The sequence below is a fragment of the Protopterus annectens genome, chromosome 5.part0 (assembly GCF_019279795.1).
Source record: "Protopterus annectens isolate FY-2018-M chromosome 5.part0, PAN1.0, whole genome shotgun sequence".
NCBI classification, from domain to species: Eukaryota; Metazoa; Chordata; order Ceratodontiformes; family Protopteridae; genus Protopterus; species Protopterus annectens.
The window spans coordinates 1,115,107,852-1,115,127,215 of record NC_056735.1 but is presented as its reverse complement, the minus strand read 5'-3'; the positions used below and the strand labels follow the sequence as shown (position 1 = coordinate 1,115,127,215).

The window sequence follows — 19,364 nt, the reverse complement described above, 5'->3', positions numbered from 1 at the left end:
TATCAATACTTGTATCCTTAATAAACTAAGCCAGTTTCATGCATGGTTATCTCATCATACCCTAGACATTATTTCTGTAAATGAAACTTGGCTTAAACCCCAAAATCAAGATAAAGACATTCTCCACCCGGTTACAACATACTTCGCCAAGACCGCTTAAAAAAAGATGGCGGTGTTGCCACCAGTTCCCTGCAGAAATACTGGCAGCAAACCTTAAACTTAATGACTTTACTATCATAACAGTAGTAGCTGTATATATTCCACCAGGGGACAACATTCCCCTACTGGAAAATATACTTTCATATCTCTCCCAAAATATCTCTAATGAAACCATATTTCTTGGAGACGTAAACATTAATTGACAGAACCTCAGCAATCCAAACTCTCCCCTTCACATGACTCTCTATGGATTTACAAAACTAATCTCTCAACCTACCCTTACTAATAACTCCAAGCTCCCTGATAGACTGGATACTTGTTTCTAATCCCAGCAAATACCATAATCCAGAAATACTACCAGACTCCCTGAGTGATCATGCACCTATAGAAGTGCTCAGATATACCACCCATCTCGCTAAACCACACAGGCTTATCACCTGCCACAAACTTTCCAACTTTAACCCTGACACGTTTAGAACCCTTCTCTCTAGAATTAACTGGAACTTCCTTACACAACTCCCACTAGAAGATGCAGTAAAAGCCTTCAACTTAACTTTCATTAACATTTTAAATTCTCTAGCTCCACCCAGAAAAGTACGGTTAAAAGCAAAAATCTCACCCTGGTTATCTAAAACCACCCATACCCTTATGAAAACCAGAGATAGGGCCTGGAAAATATGGGTACATTCCAAACTTCCAGCTGACTTACAAAAGTACAAAGAATTTAGAAATCAAACAAAAAAACTCATCAACAAAGACAAAAAAGATTTTTATTATAATCCCCCAACAGCATTAAAATCTGATCCAAAGAAATTCTGGAATGCTATAAATCAGATACTACATCCTGGCAACCTGACCTCACCAAATTCATGTCCTGACAAGTCACCTGATGAGACTGCCAATGACAATTGACATTCAACACCTATTTTATTGAATCTATTTCCAAACTATTTAACCCCTACCCCTTAAACAACAACATTTCTAACCTCCCTGAACCCTCCCCAACTACTAACGCTGAAACTACTTCTCTTTCAAACCTGTTCCCAGTAACTACATCAAAACTCTACTCTCTAAGCTCAAACTCAAGCTCTGTGTCTGCAGACAATATCCCTTCATATTTTCTCCAAACTGCTGCACATTCCCTTGCCATGCCTGTATCTATCCAAATAAATCACTCCATCTCTGAATCTAAAGTTCCATCTATCGGGAAACATTTCTACACTCTTCCTAGTCATAAAGGAGGTAACTCCACAGAAATCTCTAATTTCAGACCTATCACTAGCCTCTCACCTCTCTCTAAGGTTCTCATGAAATGTATACACAAGCAAGTTATGCATTATCTCATACAAGGAAAACTGCTCACTCCTGCACAGCATGGTTTCTGTCCCAAGCATAGTACCTCCACAGTTCTACTATCCCACCTCAGCACTATTTCTCTAGCCAAATACAATCATAAACTCATATCTTGCCTATTCATTGACCTATCAAAGGCTTTTGACACTGTCTCTCACTCTCTGCTACTTAACAAACTTACAAACCTTAACTTCTCCCCTGGTACGGTGGCATGGTTCTCTAGCTATCTCACTGATAGGCAGCAGTCAGTGATGTGGAACTCAACACTATCTACCCCCTTCCAGTAAGAACAGGTGTCCCCCAAGGATTCATTCTTGGACCTCTACTTTTTAATATCTTCACCAACTCATTTTACTCCTCTTGTCCTCAGTCTATCATTGTCCAATATGCAAATGACTCTACAGTCATAACTATTGCTAACTCACCCTCTGAACTTCTATCAGCTACCCAGACATCCTTTAACTCAGTAGAGACATGGCTCACAAATAACCAGCTCATCCTCAAACCTAAAAAAACAAAATTGCTACTCTTTCTTCCTAAATCTGTTAACCACATTAAGCCTTCCTTCTCCATAATGTCCCTAAACAATACCCCTATAGAAGTCGAATCTAGCACAAAACTACTTGGGATTACCATCGAGGATCAACTAAAATTTGATATACACATCAACAATTGCATCAGAAAAACCCATCAGAAGCTAGGACTTCTGTACAGGAATAGCAAATTCCTCACCCCTGAAGCTAGGGTTACTCTTTCTCATGCCTACCTTCTACCTTGCTTAACTTACTGTTCGCAAATACTCACAAATCTGAACTCCTCCCTACTCACCAAACTAGAATTGACCTATCATAAGATAGCCAGATGTGCAGCTCAACAAACACATAAATCTCACCACTGTCTCTCCCTAAAATACCTGAACTGGCTCAAACTACCACACCTGTTTCTCCAATCTCAACTCCAAATCATACACTCCATTCTATATCAGCCAGCTTTCTGCCCAGCTCTATCATCCCTCATCTCCCTCTATTCCCCTATCAGACATCTCAGAAGTGCAAACCAAGACCTATTAACTGTGTATAAACCTAAATCTAAGACAGGGTGCAACTTATACAGCTACCACCCCTCTATTGCATGGAACAAACTCCCACTAGAAATAAGGAACCTTATACACCCCAAGCAATTTAAGTTAGCCACCAAAGACTTCTTCAAAAAACACTGAACGTGCCACTATTCGCACCCTCCCTGACCATAACCAACCAACATAGTCCTGCTTTATTATTATATACCATTCCTTCTATGTAACTTACAAAACTTTTTCCTATAATCTGCTTATTGAATTTTAGATTAGCAAACTTTTTTTAAACTACTACATTTTTGCTTCTTATGCTTTAATTGTTATCATGTTTTTGTTTATAGTATTGTATAACTTGGCAACTACTGTATGAGATCTGTAACCTATTGAATATCTCTGTAGCGATTTTGTATGTTTTGGAGTTTTTCTCCCTTAGGCTCTGCTGAAAAAAGGCTTTATCTCAGTCAGACACTCCCAGTCAACAAATGTAAAACAAAATAAAATAAATAAAAATAAATAAACGAGGAGAATAAGTCTGAGATTGCTTTCCTGCTTCTGCTTAGTTTAGCAGAAGCATATTGGTGTCAAGCAGGAATGGAAATCAAACACGAAGTAGATAAAAATCAGGGAGTAACTGAATGTGTCAAAAGCAAAAGAAAAAAATATAAGGTGGAGGATCAGATAAGAAGGCAAGAAATGTGGAAAATGCATAAATACAGTTGCAAGCATAGAAAATTCCTGGAATAACCTTGTGTTGATCAGGACTGAATACAAGAATGGTTTAGGAGATGTGAATTTAAACCAAAAGATGAAAGGTTAATATTAGAGGCCCAAGATAGTGGTATACATGCACGTTGGTTTACAAAGTCTATTGAACATGTGTGAGAAACAGACAAATGTAGGTTTTGTAAAACAGAATTAGAAACAATCGCACATCTTGTTGCTGATTGTAATATACTAATGGCAGAAGGACTGTATACTGAAAGGAATGTGTTGCGCTGAGGATTGTGTAAACATCATAATATTGAAGTAAATGAAAAACACTGGAAACATGAGCCACAAAGCATTGTAGAAAATGCTGAAGTTTATATCACATGGAATCACCCATTACGAACAGTTCAAAAAATAGATGCTAGAAAACCATATATAGCAGTCCATGAAAAGAAGACAAAAGTAGCATTGATCATTGAAATTCCTACACCCATTGACTACAGTGCCTTATGTACAGCTAGACACAGCATCATAAAATATCAAGATTTGCAGGCAGAAGGGAGGGAAATGTGGAAGAAGGATACCCAGACAGTTCCAATAGTAGTAGGAGCAATGGGTCTTATAAAAAAAATAATTTATAACCATATTAGATATGTTACCAATACATGTAACTCCATACGAGCTGCAGTAGTTGTTACTGGGCACATTGCGGTTGCTGCAAAGAGTACTTCTGGATAACATCTAACACTGAAACAACACTGATTTCATGAACTTTAATCGTACTTTGACTTAGGAATGGGGTCCATTCATGTCATGGTATTAGAAACCCAAAAGACTTGGAGAAATTAAACAGAGAAACCAGAAGTTATTAGCAGACTTTTGGCTGACAGGTTCATCTCAAATTCCCCCCCACCCCCCACCCCACCCCCATAGTCCAAAGGAAATACCATATAACACAACCATTACTAGATAAGAGGTTATTAAAGCACTTTCCAAGACCAAAAACACTGCATTGATGGGCCCCTAGAACATCCTTGGATGTTAATAAATAGCATGAAACATGACCTTTATGGTCCACTTGAATCACTTTTCAACTGTAGCCTTCAGTTAAGTTTTTTGCCCAATGAATGGAAGATGGCTACAGTGATTCCCCTGCACAAAGGAGGTTCAACCTCTGATCCGGGTAACTATAGACCAATAAATCTTACCAGCTTCGTATGTAAGGCCATGGAAAGAATCATCATGGACATGATAAGTGAGGACACAGGTAACCTGCAAACACTGGACCCATCACAGTTCATAGGTTCATAGGTTCATAGGTTTATACTAGGCTATCTGCCCGAGGGCATTTACAAGCCTAGCCCATCGTTTTGTGGCTTACGCCACCCCTTTAGTATGGGGAACTATACCCATTATTTTGCTGTGCCTCTGTCGAGCAGTGACACTGAGGTAATCCCTGGGGTATATCTGCGATCTCCCATCCATTGGTCAAGATTTCTCTTGAACAAGGCCAGCGAGGTGCTCTGCCTCACATGTACCGGGATTTTGTTCCACAGCATAGGGAGTCTTTGGGTAATGAATCTATCCCTCCAGCACGTCCTATTAATAGCCGTGTCGAGGTTTAAGTCTCCGCCCTTGTGGCTCTGATGGATCTAGATTTTTGAGGTGAAGCATATTCATCAAATCTGGGTTTGACATGGCCTTGTATGTTAGGCAAAGGTCACCTCTGAGCAAGCGGTGGCGACTGAATAGAGCTGGAGTTCTTTCAGTCGGGCAGCATAGGACAGATTTTTGAGACCCTTTATCCTTTTGGTGAGGAACTTTTGTGGCCTCTCCAGCTGCTGCAGGTGTCGGGTCAGATACATCCCAAATGGGGCATTGTACTCAATCATTGGTCTGATGAGTGATGAGTAAAGGGAGACTATGACCTCCCTTGATCTAGATGAGAATCCCTTCATGATAAGGTGGGCAATGTAGAAAGTCTTCCTAACTACTTTAGCTACATGGGTGTCGAATGACAGACTACTATCAACCTGGGTCCCCAGGTCCCTGATAACTTCTTCTGTGCTCAGTGGATTGCCACCTATTTGGTAGCTAGGGGTAACCTTGTTTTTCCCAAAGGGTATGACTATGCATTTTTGGCATTTAACTTCAGGCCGTGGCTCTGGCACCAGTTATCCGTTTCTGTGAGACCCTTCTGAAGGATATCTGTGTCAGGCGTGTTTTCTACTATGGCCCAGTTTGCAGTCATCTGCAAACTTTGTCAGCCATAACCCTCCTGTGTTTGCTTGTACTTGGAAAAGTAGATGCCAAACAAGAGTGGGCCCAGGACTGAGCCCTGTGGGACACCACTTGTGACAGGTTTTGAGTCTGACATGGCGCCAGCAACTCTGACCCTGTGGGTTCTGTCACTCAGCCAGTTTGCAACCCATCTTGTGATGTATGGGTTAACATTTAAGCTGATGAGTTTTTCAATGATACCCGAGTGGGGTATTGTATCGAAGGCCTTAGCCAGATCGAGGTAGGCTGTATGGACTGCCTTTCCTCGAATCAATGGCTTTGGTGACTGTTTGAAGAAGTCAACCAAGTTTAAAAGGCATGATCTGCCTTTGACAAAGCCAAACTGGGTTGGATCCAAAGTCTGCAAATTCCCTATGTCTTTATTTATGAGGTCCATTATGATCCTCTCCATGGCTTTGCAGATAAGGCTTGTCAGGCTAATGGGCGGTAATTTCCAGGGTCGGTGGAGGCACCGCCTTTGTGAAGTGGGACCACAGTTGCAGTGCGCCACTCCTGGAGTGCGTATCCAGAGGTAAGACTTTGATTAAACAGCTGTCCTAGCTGTGGGTTTAATTCCTCATTGAGTTAAGTGGAGCACACAGTCGGGGTCACCATCAGGGCCCATGGCCGGTAAGTTTTTTGCTTTGGAGAGATACGTTCTCACTTGGGTGCTGGAGATTTTTGGGGGGCTGCAATCGTTTGGTATAGATATCTCTCCTTTTGGGGAGGGGAGAAGTTTGCACTGAACCTGTCAGCCAGTATGTTGGCAATGTCTGTAGGATCAGTAATCTTCACATCATTTTGAACTAGTTCTGAGCATATCTGGGAGTTTCCTCCTAGGTGTCTAACATAGCTAAAGAAGGCCTTATGATTGTCTTTTGAGTCTTTAGCTATTTTTCTCTCGAAATTTGCTTTGGATGATTTTATGAGAGCTCTTAGTTTTTACTTATAGTGATCAAGGGTGTCTTACCTTTTAAGGATTTTGCTGTATCTTGTAGTAGCTTCCTCCTTTTATTGTAGAGTTTGTTTATGGCTGGGGTCCACCAGACTGGGCGCTTGCCTTTGGTACTAAGAGTCTTTGTTTTGTTTGGGATTGCCTTATCCATGCAGTCCTGCAGGTGCTGGTAGAAGGCGTCTGTAAGTGATTCAGCGGCTTGAGTACTGTTTTCCACCAGCTCGGGGGCCTTAAAGGAGACCACACTAGTCTTTAGAAGTGTGAAGTCGGCTTTTGAGAAGTTCTTTACTGTGGTCTTTTTTATTTCAGGTGGGGGTGGGATGAGGACCTCCAGCGAGATTAGTTTGTGATCTGATCTCACCAGTGAGGGGTATACTTCCGGTGTTGAACATTGTGCTCCCATGTTCGTGATGATGAGATCAAGTATGTTATCTCCTCTTGTGGGGATGGTGACTAGTTGTTCCATGGCATTTGAGTTTATGAATTCCAGGAACTTTTGGGCTAGGGTGTTTGGGCTTGAGTAGTGTTCCCAGTCTATATTAGGGTAATTGAAGTCACCTAGTATGATGGTGTTTGGTGATACATTTATCCCTCTAGTGTTTTCAGGAAGGCCATGTGAGGTTCCTGAGTTTGTGAGGGTGGCCTGTAACATGCTACAATTTGCAGAGCAGTCTTGCCTATGGTTAATTGCACCTGGATGGTCTCCGATGCATCGTGTTGCCACCAGTCTTGAGGTGTGGGTGTCCTTAATGAATATGGATACCCCCTCCTTTCTTGGTATTGTCCGGATTTTGGGGCGGAACGCATGATATGAGGTAAAACCTGATAGCTGGGGTGCTCTCAGGAGCCTTGAACCAGGTTTCTGTCACAGCACAGACATCGATGTTCTCCATACTGAGAAGGGCCTCGAGTGCGTGCATTTTGAGATTGAGACTTCTGGCATTGAGCAGCATTACCCTTAGTTTTTCCTTTTTGTGTTCTAGGGTGGTAGGTTTAGAATTTGAGCCTTGCCTAAAAAGGCACTATGGGGTGGCAAGAGCCTTTGCCAATATCCGGAATCCCAGGGTGACAGGTGCAAGCCGTCCCTTGCGAAGCAGCGTGGCTTGTCCAGCATGTCATCCCAGGCAGACAGATACTGGATCCCCTTTGAATGACACCAGTGTTTAAGCCAATTGTTAAAGCTGATCATCTTATCTCTGTATTGTGGCATCACTCTTGGTGAAGGTAGGATACTGCTCAAGGTCAGGGTCATACCTGCCTGGGCTACATAGTCAGAGAGCTCCTCAATGTCTCTTTTCATGTAGTCCAAGGAGGTGCGTCTCAGGTCGTTTACACCAGCGTGGACAATGACTGAGTCATATTTGTACTTGCTGTTGAGAGACCTGAGTGCTTGCGTTATGTGGCGGATTCTAGCGCCCGACAGGCAGCTTACTGTGACCTTCTCCTTACTCAGTCTGGTGGCGGGACATCAGTGTGTCTGACTATGGAGTCACCAATGACTAGTGTGTCTGGCATTGTGTTTGGCCTTAAGGGCTGTGACTGTTTGACACTCTGACTGTGAGGTCTATGTGTTGCAGGTGTTGTGTTCTGAGGTGGTGGTTGTTTGGGTGTCTGCTTTGGTGGCCTCTGCTGTTTTGGTAGATTTTTGATCAGAGCCTCCGAGTATGTCTTTGTGTGTTTATGTGTATGATTTGAGGTTGTAATGGTGCTATGTGAGACTGGGTCTATAGTGTGTGTGGTAACCTTCTCCTCCTGACTGGTCTTGCCAGTCCTGTGTTGAGAGAGCTCAGCCTCCAGTTTGGCCGTATAGTTGCATCTCTCGCATGTATTTGTGTTTTGTGGGAGGAGGAGAGGGTTGTCTGTGTACATGAGGCAATTGTAACATTGCCTCAGTATTCTAGGTTCACCAGCTGAGCAGGAGAGGACACTAGCAACTGATCCTCGACATGCTAGAAGGATAGACAAAAACTTTAAAAAGATTCAGGGGCGTGGGTGACGAGAAATGGGGGTTACCTTTTTGGGGTACTATCTATGACAAGAGTGCCGTATCAAGGTAATAAGTACTGTAGGAGCAAGTGCTAGGTTTAACAGATAGAGAATAGTCTACTTGGAGTCAAGTGGAGATGATCTTTTAGTTATAGGATAAGCTGATTAGATCAGTAGTATAGTTCGAGGAAGGTAGTTTTAAGGGAAAATTTGAAGAGTGGACTTTAGGTAGCCGAATAGTTTAAACCTGCCTAACCGGCTGCCCTAGTGTGCAACAGTGGCAGCTCCGCTCTAAATCAGCTAGCGTTTACGCGTTTATACCAGGGGCTGGAAAAAGCTAGAAACTGGCCCAAAGCGACCAATAAACTACTAGTTACTGGCTGAAACCTCACAAAACTGGACAAAGGCAGCTCAATGCTTCCCACTCCCACTGGTAAGCAAGGTAACTTCCTCTCCCCAAATAAGGCAAGGAAACAGTACACAGGAACTACAACCAAAGCCCAGGAATCAGCAACTCTGAAACTGGACTAAACTAGTAAAGCAGGAAAAACAAGAGATATTTTTTCTTTTTTTTTTTTTCTTTTTTTTCACAGAACAGGCAGAAACAGGTACAGCAAACACTTATAAATGCTATGAATCAGCTACTACAGCTTACACAGAAGAATTTGCTACAAATACAGTCAAATAGTAACAAACAAGGATTCCAAGTGCAATATTAAGTTAAATGCAGTAAAAACAGCTTCAGTGTAACAGAAAGGCAGGCGAAATACAGTCGCTAGGTATTCAGATGTGGAAAGCAACAAAATTATACTTAGTATCAAGAAAAGTCGCTTATTCAGCTCAGAAGGGCAGAGTCCAGCCTCTCCTCCCACAAGAGTGCAGACCGCAATCCTTCCTAACGTAAAATAACTGGCCTGAAGCCCAAGTGCTTAAACCAGAACTAATACACTTTTAGAATAACAGACACTGAGCTCTCAATCAGCAGTTCCTAACCTAGAAGGATGTAAGCTGCCTGTCCTGCCACCACAGTGCAGGCCACAAACCTTCCTAATGTAAAACAACTGGTCTGAAGCCCAAGTGCTTAATCCAAAAGACTTAGAAATGATAGCTACACTTTAATCAAGTTACTACCAGCAGTAATAAATACAACTGAATACTTTAAAAATGCCTGGGTTAGTGCTCAAGTTATACAAACAAAGCTAGATTCAGCAGGTCTGCATCTAGTCTATGCCAAGCGAGGTGTACCAATTTCAGTAAGAAGCAGTTCAAATATGCAGGCACTATAAGCTTTAACCAGAAATTCCCAGCTCAGAAGGACAGAGTCCAGCCTCTCCTCCCACAAGAGTGCAGAACACGAACCCTCTTAATGTAAAATAACTGGCCTCAAGCCCAAGTGCTTAAACCAGAATTAATACACTTTTAGAATAACAGACACTGAGCCCTCAATCAGCAGTTCCCAACTTAGAAGGATGTAAGCTACCTGTTCTGCCACTACAGTGCAGACCACAAACCTTCCTAATGTAAAACTGGTCTGAAGCCCAGGTGCTTAAACTAAAAGGCTTACAATGAGTTACACCAAGCAGTAATAAATACAATTGAGTACTTTTAAGATGACGCAAGAGCAAAATAAAGTAAGAAAAAACACAAATACAGTATATATATATATATTTTTTTTTTTTTTTTTTTTTTTTTTTGAAAGAGAAAGGAAAGAGAGAAAGGAGTAGCAGAAACTAAGCTGATTGGCCTTCTCAAATGCTCTCCCTGTACTGGGTAGAATGAGGTAATGGCTAGACTGGGAGGAGGGTCCCAGATCAAATTTACACTAGGGGCGGGCAACTGCAAAGCCACCAACTATAAAAACACTATACCAACAGGGAGGGAGGGTGGGAAACAAACTGCAGAAGTGTTACTCCCAGCTGAAAAGCAGCAGTGAGCCTTTAAATGAAAGTTTTAAACAGCTAAAGGAGCCACTAGAAAAAAAGAGTTTAACTGCAACAAGTTATCATAAACAAACAACCCAACAGATGCTTAATAAGGGTGGACAATTTCCAGTTAATACCTCACACACAGTGAAACTAGCTAGAAAAAATACACAGTACACAAAGTGCTATAAACAACAAAGAAATAAAGAACAAAATAAACAAAAACCAGGATACTTAATGTTATATATTGTAGCTCCGAGTTTGCTGTGTCCTTCCTTCGATAAGCTCACTGTAAAATGGCTGAACACTCACAACTGAGCTTCTTAGGTAACAGAAAGTTGAAACCTGAGACAGTTTTTAAGAAAGAAATCTCAAAAGAACCAATGAGGTGCTTAGTCTAAGCTGTAGTCCAGGAGACCTCAGTCAGCCAATGACCTCAAACAAGTCTCTCTCACTGAAATGCCTAATGGCTTTGGCTAAAACAAGATGTCCCTGAATTATGTACTCAGACACACAGCCTCCACAAACACTAGGCCCAAATACAAGCCTGAATATGGAAATGCTACAAATATCCACACTACTTAGAACAAACTGCAGAAGTGTTACTCCCAGCTGAAAAGCAGCAGTGAGCCTTTAAATGAAAGTTTTAAACAGCTAAAGGAGCCACTAGAAAAAAGAGTTTAACTGCAACAAGTTATCATAAACAAACAACCCAACAGATGCTTAATAAGGGTGGACAATTTCCAGTTAATACCTCACACACAGTGAAACTAGCTAGAAAAATACACAGTACACAAAGTGCTATAAACAACAAAGAAATAAAGAACAAAATAAACAAAAACCAGGATACTTAATGTTATATATTGTAGCTCCGAGTTTGCTGAGTGTCCTTCCTTCGATAAGCTCACTGTAAAATGGCTGAACACTCACAACTGAGCTTCTTAGGTAACAGAAAGTTGAAACCTGAGACAGTTTTAAGAAAGAAATCTCAAAAGAACCAATGAGGTGCTTAGTCTAAGCTGTAGTCCAGGAGACCTCAGTCAGCCAATGACCTCAAACAAGTCTCTCTCACTGAAATGCCTAATGGCTTTGGCTAAAACAAGATGTCCCTGAATTATGTACTCAGACACACAGCCTCCACAAACACTAGGCCCAAATACAAGCCTGAATATGGAAATGCTACAAATATCCACACTACTTAGAACAAACTGCAGAAGTGTTACTCCCAGCTGAAAAGCAGCAGTGAGCCTTTAAATGAAAGTTTTAAACAGCTAAAGGAGCCACTAGAAAAAGAGTTTAACTGCAACAAGTTATCATAAACAAACAACCCAACAGATGCTTAATAAGGGTGGACAATTTCCAGTTAATACCTCACACACAGTGAAACTAGCTAGAAAAATACACAGTACACAAAGTGCTATAAACAACAAAGAAATAAAGAACAAAATAAACAAAACCAGGATACTTAATGTTATATATTGTAGCTCGAGTTTGCTGAGTGTCCTTCCTTGATAAGCTCACTGTAAAATGGCTGCACACTCACAACTGAGCTTCTTAGGTAACAGAAAGTTGAAACCTGAGACAGTTTTTAAGAAAGAAATCTCAAAAGAACCAATGAGGTGCTTAGTCTAAGCTGTAGTCCAGGAGACCTCAGTCAGCCAATGACTAATATACTAATGGCAGAAGGACTGTATACTGAAAGGAATGTGTTGCGCTGAGGATTGTGTAAACATCATAATATTGAAGTAAATGAAAAACACTGGAAACATGAGCCACAAAGCATTGTAGAAAATGCTGAAGTTTATATCACATGGAATCACCCATTACGAACAGTTCAAAAAATAGATGCTAGAAAACCATATATAGCAGTCCATGAAAAGAAGACAAAAGTAGCATTGATCATTGAAATTCCTACACCCATTGACTACAGTGCCTTATGTACAGCTAGACACAGCATCATAAAATATCAAGATTTGCAGGCAGAAGGGAGGGAAATGTGGAAGAAGGATACCCAGACAGTTCCAATAGTAGTAGGAGCAATGGGTCTTATAAAAAAAATAATTTATAACCATATTAGATATGTTACCAATACATGTAACTCCATACGAGCTGCAGTAGTTGTTACTGGGCACATTGCGGTTGCTGCAAAGAGTACTTCTGGATAACATCTAACACTGAAACAACACTGATTTCATGAACTTTAATCGTACTTTGACTTAGGAATGGGGTCCATTCATGTCATGGTATTAGAAACCCAAAAGACTTGGAGAAATTAAACAGAGAAACCAGAAGTTATTAGCAGACTTTTGGCTGACAGGTTCATCTCAAATTCCCCAACACCCCCCACCCCACCCCCATAGTCCAAAGGAAATACCATACAACACAACCATTACTAGATAAGAGGTTATTAAAGCACTTTCCAAGACCAAAAACACTGCATTGATGGGCCCCTAGAACATCCTTGGATGTTAATAAATAGCATGAAACATGACCTTTATGGTCCACTTGAATCACTTTTCAACTGTAGCCTTCAGTTAAGTTTTTTGCCCAATGAATGGAAGATGGCTACAGTGATTCCCCTGCACAAAGGAGGTCCAACCTCTGATCCGGGTAACTATAGACCAATAAATCTTACCAGCTTTGTATGTAAGGCCATGGAAAGAATCATCATGGACATGATAAGTGAGGACACAGGTAACCTGCAAACACTGGACCCATCACAGTTCAACATTGTTAAAGGAAGGTCATGCCTATTAAATCTGGTGGAATTTTTTTGAGAGAGTCACCAAACCATTGGATGAAGGTAAGGCTGTGCACACAGTATACCTTGACCTGGCCAAGGATTTTGATACAATACCCAACTCAGGCATTATAGACCAGCTCACTAATTTAGGTATAAATGCTTTTATCACCCACTGGATAGCCAACTGGCTCACTTGATAGGGTCCAGGAGGTGAAAATAGGTGAGGCCACCTCCACCAAATGGTCATTTGCTAGTGGAGTTCCCCAGGATTCGGTACTGGACCCACTCTTTTTTGGCATCTATTTCTCTGAAATGGAAGCAAATGCTGAAGGTTTATGGCTAAGTTTGCAGATGATTGCAAGCTGGGGGTTATCATCAACTGCGCTGCAGACACTAGCATTGTTCAAGAAGGTCTGTCTCTGACTAACAAATGGTGCCAAAGTCATGGTCTTAAACTGAATGCTAAGGAATGCTTAAGTGTACCCTTTGGGAAATCAACCATCCTGGCTAATTACCATGTTGATAATATACCCCTAAGAGTTGACTCAGTGGTCAGGGATCTGGGTACGCACATAGACAGTAGCCTTACCTTTGACCACCACGTGGCAACAGTGGTGAGGATATCCTTTTATGTTGCACAACTTATAAGTAAGGGCATGGCATCTAAATCTAAGAGGTCATTATTCCACTGTACTCTGCCCTTATCAGACCAATCAGAGTACAGTGCTTCATTGGATAGGTACCTGACAAGGCATATGCAGAAACTAGAGCGACCTCAAAGGTTCCTTACAAAAAGAATACAAGGTGTAACAAGCCTGAATTTTGCAGAGCACCTTAAAGCCCTTGCTCTCTATTTAGTCTCCTATAGATTGCTGAGGGGTGTTCTATGCCTGGCTTACAAGGCATCTGTAAACCCCACACTTATGAATCACCTACATGTTCGTAAGTCAAAGAGTACCAAACATACAAGGTCTACAGACCTGAATTTTGTCTGTGACTTAAACAGAACATGTTGGAGAGACAGATATGTGTCACAGAGACTGCCCTTCCCGTGGAACAGGCTTCCCATCCATGTGAAGCTGAGGTCATCTATTACCCAGTTTAAGCACAACTTAGACAAGTGGATGGGGAACAGGAAATTTACACCAGGCTTAGCACCCATGCCCCTTATGGACAGAGGCAGCTTATAAATGCCTGGTCCTCAATGTCCTATTTGGATGCAGAATATCATTATTCTTTCAGGAAAACTTGTCTAGACTTAGAAAGGCCCCTTGGATAGTTAGCCTGGTGACAGTCTGTGAATCTATGAAACCTCCTTTGTTGTATCTTAACTGCTTGGTTGCATGTGAAAGGGATTGACTGTTCTTGTTTCCTCATTCCCTTCATGGAAGAGGTTCCTTCTTCTCTCTGACCTCATCATTGGGGCCCTTTTCTTACATTGTTTATCTGACTACCTCCACCACTCTATCATTCCTGGATATCTATGTCCAGGCAACTCTGTGTTCCACCCCTCCCCATTATCATTGGATCATATGTCCATGATACCAGAGATGTCCACTCTATGCTCCTGCAAGGCTTCTTTCTGCACTCTCATCTTTCTACCCAGACTCCTTGCATTGCTCATCTATGGTTCAAATCACCATAGGGTGTGCCTCTGTTGTGCCCTGCATCCATTTGGTCTTCTTGTCTACTGGCTGAACACCAAATCCCTATCAGATTCCATGATAGTTTTCACTGTTTCAACTTTACTTAAGGATAGGAGCACTGCGATATACCTTTGCAGCCCAGATTTGACCACTGCTATCTATTCTGGATTAAGGTAGAACCAGACCTTGGCATACAGCTGGTTGCTTTGCCACAGTTTCTGCTGCCATATCACTGCTAAGCCTTTATCTCTTATTCAGTGCTGGCTACTGTCTCTGTTTCTCTCCACAATAGCTTTTATCTCCCTTTCTTCTTGATTTATATCTTTTTCCCTCATATTTTCAAACTATCCTACTTCAGTTGTACTGCTCCCTGCCCTCATCAATGTTTATGCTGGTTAGCAACCTTACTCTACTGTATTACACATGACACCTCTTCCAGCTGACCTACATTCTTTGCCACATTATCTACTCTTCTATTTGCTGTGACTTTTTTCTCAAACTGTTCTTTCTTTAATCTTTTGAGATCCTTCTTGAAGATGCTTTTGGACTGCCAATGCAAAATACATGTTTCCACTCTCCTTTTCTGTCCAAACTACATCTCAAGCAAATATTAAGTTGCCATATAAAAGTACAAGTTAATTAGGCTGGGATAAAAAAAAAGTATAGAAGCATTGCCATCTTGAGACTCCTGACCAAGGAGAGTTATATAAAGTTATCTAGTTTTATGAGGTATAGGAGCCCAAAAAGAATCTCCCATCTGTGACAAAGAAATCTATATATGAAACCTTTGATAGCCAAAAAACATGGCAGACCAAGAAAATTATTTCTTGAGGAAGGCAGAAATACCGTAAACAGTCAGCTATCTTATGGGTGTATCCTGTAATAATTGTATAAGCAAGAAAATGTGTAACCTATCTGTACCTAAAGTGGTGGTGGTCAGAGAAGGCCCATATTATCTACGTAGTAACAAAGGAAACAACAGCTCCATTTCTAGAGTTTAAAAAAAATATCACAATGTATCAAACCCAATTCTACCAAAAGAAACTAAGTTCAAATCTAACCCAAGAGAATGACTTTGTCCTATTTGTGATAAAGAAAGAGGCTGACCAGCTCAGTGAGCCTGATCACTTCAGCATCAAGTTCAGTTTCATAGTGTTCCCTGAGATAAGGGGATGCATTTGTCTCTCTTTTCTGTTTGCCTGCCATAGAGGGACTTGGATGGGTTTTACATGCTAGGTGATACTTCCTTCTTGAACGATGTTCACCTCATTTGATAAGAAGACCTAATAAGATAGGGTATGGTACGTAAGTAGGTGGCAAGACAATGAGACTCAACTAACCAACTATGAAAGAGCAGACTCTCATGTTCTGTTTCCTAAGTTTCTAATGCTGAGTAATACAGGCCTTGTAATACTTTTATTGCCCATCATCTTTAGTGTACCACTAATGACACTTTCTAGTTGTGCGTTTCCAGAACACTGGGAAACTGCCAGTGTCATCTCTCTTCTCAAACAAACCAATAAATTGAACCCAGACACATACAGACCTCCTGTATCCTCTAGTCAAAATTCTACAAAAAAAAAACAGCAGCATCTCAACTACAAGATCATGTCTGAATGCCAAAGCTTTTCCAGGGTAAGTAAACAGTTGCCTAACGTGCCCTTTTCTCCACTGTAGTGCGATCCTGGAGTTGGTATATATAGTTTGGGGGGCACAGCTCCCCACATTGGGGAGGTGTGGGTTTTAATTACTTCGGTGTGCCTTTAGTTTAAATTTAGTCAAGTGTTTACTTACCCTGGGAAAGCTTCAGCATTCAGGTATCAGGTTTCAGTATTTTCAGTCTCGCGAAAACGAACGTCGGTGTTCTGATCTTTGGTTATTTAAAGCAGATCCGTATAAATATGTATGCCTATGGTTTATTGTGTGAAGTTCACAAAGCAAATGTACTGTCTTTCTCACCTCCCTTACCACACATCATAGCATTTATCAGGACCTAAATGTACTCTGGCCTGTATAAAGCTGCTTTTCCAAATTCCATCCATATGCTACCACTTGTTTTAGAGCCACTTACAGGTGCGACACATCGCTGTTGAAATTATATTCATGCGTTGCTTTAACCAACATTTTATATTTTTCATAGCTACATTAGCAAAGGTCCACACCTCGCAGATGTGCTATCTCTACCGCTGTAAGAAAATATGTTATGGCACCTTGCAGGCCATGTCATTACAGGCTGTCATGATATGCACCCTTTCACTTCTCTCTGTTGTTCTAGTGCTTACAGAACTCATCTATAGCATGATGCAGAGACTGATATGCTGTACAGCCTACCCTAATGCTGGTTCCTTGCCTCAGCATGTCTGAAATCCCCTTTTGAAAGCATTCAGGATGGCAGTAAAAATGTTTGGTGCACTTGGTTCATATATAATGCATATATATTTTCCTCTGCAGCCCCAGAACCATGTAGTCACAGACATGTGATTATATTTATAAATCATAAATCTATTGGTCAAGTGAGCTCCACACCTTTCCCCTTGCATCTAGTACAGGGAAGAAGAACACATAATTATAGCATATTGATCAAACTGTAACACATTAACCTGTAATATGCATTAATTCATAACTGTTCTGATTTATTGTTTAACTGTATGTGCAACACTTTCAGAATGAAAGTTGTCATTTATAGAGTTTTATCTCATCTTTCAAAAGACTCACACAAAATAATTACCTTGCTCTCCTTTATCTCCCTTTTCTCCATAAGGACCAGGTCCTCCATCTTTTCCATCTCTACCAGCTGGTCCTTGCTGCCCAGGAACACCAGGTATACCAGGAATCCCAGCCTGGCAATGCTGGCCACTCTCAGGTGTTGACTGTGAAGTGAGGCTACCATTCATCAATAGATAAAGGCACAGAAGATTCAGTTTTCTTCTCATCTGTAGAAAGAAGGCATTATTATTCATGTCAGTCCAGGTACTTTGAAAGTATTTTTAACACAACTGACAGTGTCTCATAGTGATGGGGAGACATTTGTGGCTTGAGCAATACTTTTATATAAGGTTTCATTGATAATGGAAACTATTTGTTTAGCGGAATAGTGCACTGATCAATATTGACCAATTTCAGGCTCAGACTGGGTAAAATAAAAAAAATTTTCACAAACAGAAAAGGTAGAAATCACTACACACTACACAATGGCTCAGTTGGTGAGTCGTCATGAAATTGCTCTACCCTATCACAACTTCACTGTTATTGTGGATGTTGGAAATATGGTGTTTTGGAGTTCAGAATCACTGAGTGGAAGTGGTCAAATTAGTACTTAGGCAAGATGGTGATTACATACCAGTTTCTGTGGTGTGAATATTTTTAAGCAGCCTTGGCACTTGAGTAACTAATCTGTGCCTAGAAGATTACATTGAAGCATGGATAATAAAGGCAGTTGAAAGTCACATGACCCATCTACACTGCACATTATTTAATGGGTAAGCTAAAATGTTACTTATTGAACAGCTTATCCCTCTCAGTCCTTGTAACACTGGCCTGTACTATACATTCTTGAACTTAACGTTTTTGAAACTTTTGCATCTTCAAGAAGGCTGTTTTTTATTATCACCTTTTATATGAAATAATGCTTCCTCGTATCTTCCTAGGGCTGTCTACAGATTGGGTCCTCTTGTCCTCAAAAGTATGTTTTTTCTGAAGGATGGTACTGATTAGACTTGGGCTACATGCATTCTCTTGAGATATTTAAAATGTTATTTCATGTTCACTCTGCATCCCTTCTTCAGGAGTATATATGTTAATTATTTTACTGTCTTTGTATATGGCACCAGATGGAGATCATGCACTATATTGTTGCCATCTTCAGAACTGATTCTTTTGTTCTTCACTGTCATGTTGATGAGGTTTCATGCACTGTAATTTGCTATTTTTCCCCAACTCTTTCATCCTACTATGCAATACAACTTCCTTACATTATCCTCTGTTACTACTTATCTACTTCACTGATAATACTTCACTTACTCTGCAGTGCTATACTGTGAATGAATCCATCCAATGTTGTAATCTTTTAACAAATGTTTAACTTATTTCATTCCTGTCTGCAACTTAAGTTTTTGTGCATTAATTGTCATGATTACCTATGTGAATGCAATTTGTTTTTAACATAATGTTGAAACCGTACCTGCATACAATTTGTTTAATCCTATATGATTGTGTCTTTTTCAAATTTTGTATGATATTATGTTTTATACAGCTTTTCTACCCAGGTCTCCACTGAGAATGTTTTTTCTATGTAGTCTGACTTTCATAGTAAACAAAGACAAACAATAAACATAAATAAATAAGATAGATAAATCTTCTTCTTTCGGCTTTTTCCCGGTTAGGGTTCACCACAGCAGATCACCTGTCTGCTCATGACTGGCAGTGTAGTTTTACGGTGTCGAGTTGCCAGCCCAGTGCCCAACCTTCCACAGAAGGCACACACACACACACACACACACACACACACACACACACACACACACACACACACACACAC

The 19,364-nt window shown here is 40.8% G+C and overlaps 1 protein-coding gene across 1 annotated transcript in view; it reads right to left on the bottom strand.

Moving 5' to 3' along the window:
* Positions 1–17,787, bottom strand: part of LOC122802329 (adiponectin-like) — a 111,628-nt gene extending 93,841 nt beyond the window's left edge. The window contains exon 1 of the mRNA XM_044071969.1: positions 17,556–17,787. Within this exon, the coding sequence (XP_043927904.1) occupies positions 17,556–17,787 (232 nt within the window). The remainder of the gene's footprint in view (positions 1–17,555) is intronic.
* Between the last annotated feature and the right edge of the window lie 1,577 nt (positions 17,788–19,364).